This window comes from Olea europaea, chromosome 6, assembly GCF_002742605.1.
Source record: "Olea europaea var. sylvestris chromosome 6, O_europaea_v1, whole genome shotgun sequence".
Lineage (NCBI taxonomy): Eukaryota > Viridiplantae > Streptophyta > Magnoliopsida > Lamiales > Oleaceae > Olea > Olea europaea.
In genome coordinates, this window is record NC_036242.1 from 1194428 (window position 1) to 1195843 (window position 1416).

General features: G+C 35.2%; 1 protein-coding gene across 1 annotated transcript; it reads right to left on the minus strand.

Moving 5' to 3' along the window:
* Nucleotides 1-1410, minus strand: LOC111395427 (MAP3K epsilon protein kinase 1-like). The gene is made up of 3 exons (XM_023021412.1): nucleotides 1266-1410; nucleotides 894-965; nucleotides 1-202 (listed from the first exon to the last, which is right to left on the minus strand). The coding sequence occupies exons 1-3, from the start codon at nucleotides 1386-1388 to the stop codon at nucleotides 95-97; spliced, it is 303 nt and encodes a 100-aa protein (XP_022877180.1). The 5' UTR covers nucleotides 1389-1410; the 3' UTR covers nucleotides 1-94.
* Between the last annotated feature and the right edge of the window lie 6 nt (nucleotides 1411-1416).

The window sequence follows — 1416 nt, forward strand, 5'->3', positions numbered from 1 at the left end:
GCTTGGAACAATACACGATTCTAAATCAGCACCCTTTAATATGAAAATGCAATATCAAAGTATCACAGGAGGGAGGGAAGAATCAGTGAGAACGCTACGTCAGAGTTCCACTATGGCGAAGAGAGGACTGCAAAGCCCTTCTTGAGTTCTGTATCCAAGGATGTGAAAGTAATGTCTTTGCATCTGGCCTGTGTCTTGCATCCTGAAACATTAGACTAAATGCTAAGTGGAGCAACTAAAATGGCACTAATATGGCATTTGTGTTACCCACAACTACCAAAACCAAGCAAACGGTACTATTTCGTCAAAAATAAAATTACCTTGATAACATATGACAAAATGGTGTCACCCAAGAACCTTGATACAAGTAAATCAAGCTAACATTGGTTTGTAACAATTGAGTTAGGACAAGAGAGCCAATAAAATTAACCTATCTAACCACTGAGCGAGAATTCTATCATGTCAAGTTTCAGTTCATTAATTCCGATCTAATAATCAACATATGAACCAGTTATGTAAATGGTACATTTACTTGAATTAACATTAATGATATATATGATGTGAGTAATCTCGGTTGCATTTTCACCATATGTTTGCTCATTTGACGGGAAATAAGAGTAGAGATGGGTGTGAAAAATGTATATCCTCTTATTTTAATTTTCCTTTCTTTTTTATGATCAATCCATTCCGGCATTCCTATTACAAATTTCCCTCAATCTTGATTGACCTGTCTTCAGTACATCATTTTCTCGTGGCCTAGTCGATTTTGTAAAATAAGCAAGTAGATGAATAACAGTTAAATATGTAAACGAAGGAAGCCCAAAATTGATTTGAAATATGAAATCGGAAAATCATTTTGCATAAGTAAATGTGATCTAATTTTTCCAGCTCACCTTCTTAAAGCACTGACGCAGGAAATCAGTAATAGCAGGAGATAGACTATCTGGAATCGGAGGATGCTCATCCTGGATAACAAGAAATAAAATAATAAAACTCTTCCAATTCAAAGGAACAATATACCGAGAAATACTTAGGAGTCTCCGTCCATTAGTTCTGGAAAATCGTATCAAGATTTTCCTTCTCTAGTAATCATTTCATTTTTTTTCCTTTTTTAATCCATTTATAATCAGTGTGATAATCATGGATTAGTAAACAACAAGATCTCAAACCACCATGAAATTCCAAAATATGAGAGTGCAATGCCATTGAGCAAAAGAAGATGATTCTAATTATATGATGATAATAAATTCAAACAAACATTTTACCTGCACAATCCGAAAAAGGGCAGGCATGGGCTGGAGATCATAGTATGGTGGTACACATGTGAGAAGCTCAATCACAGTGCAACCAACACTCCAAATGTCAGATGCAGCACAAACCCCCGACATTTCAATGACCTATAACATTTGAAATTAT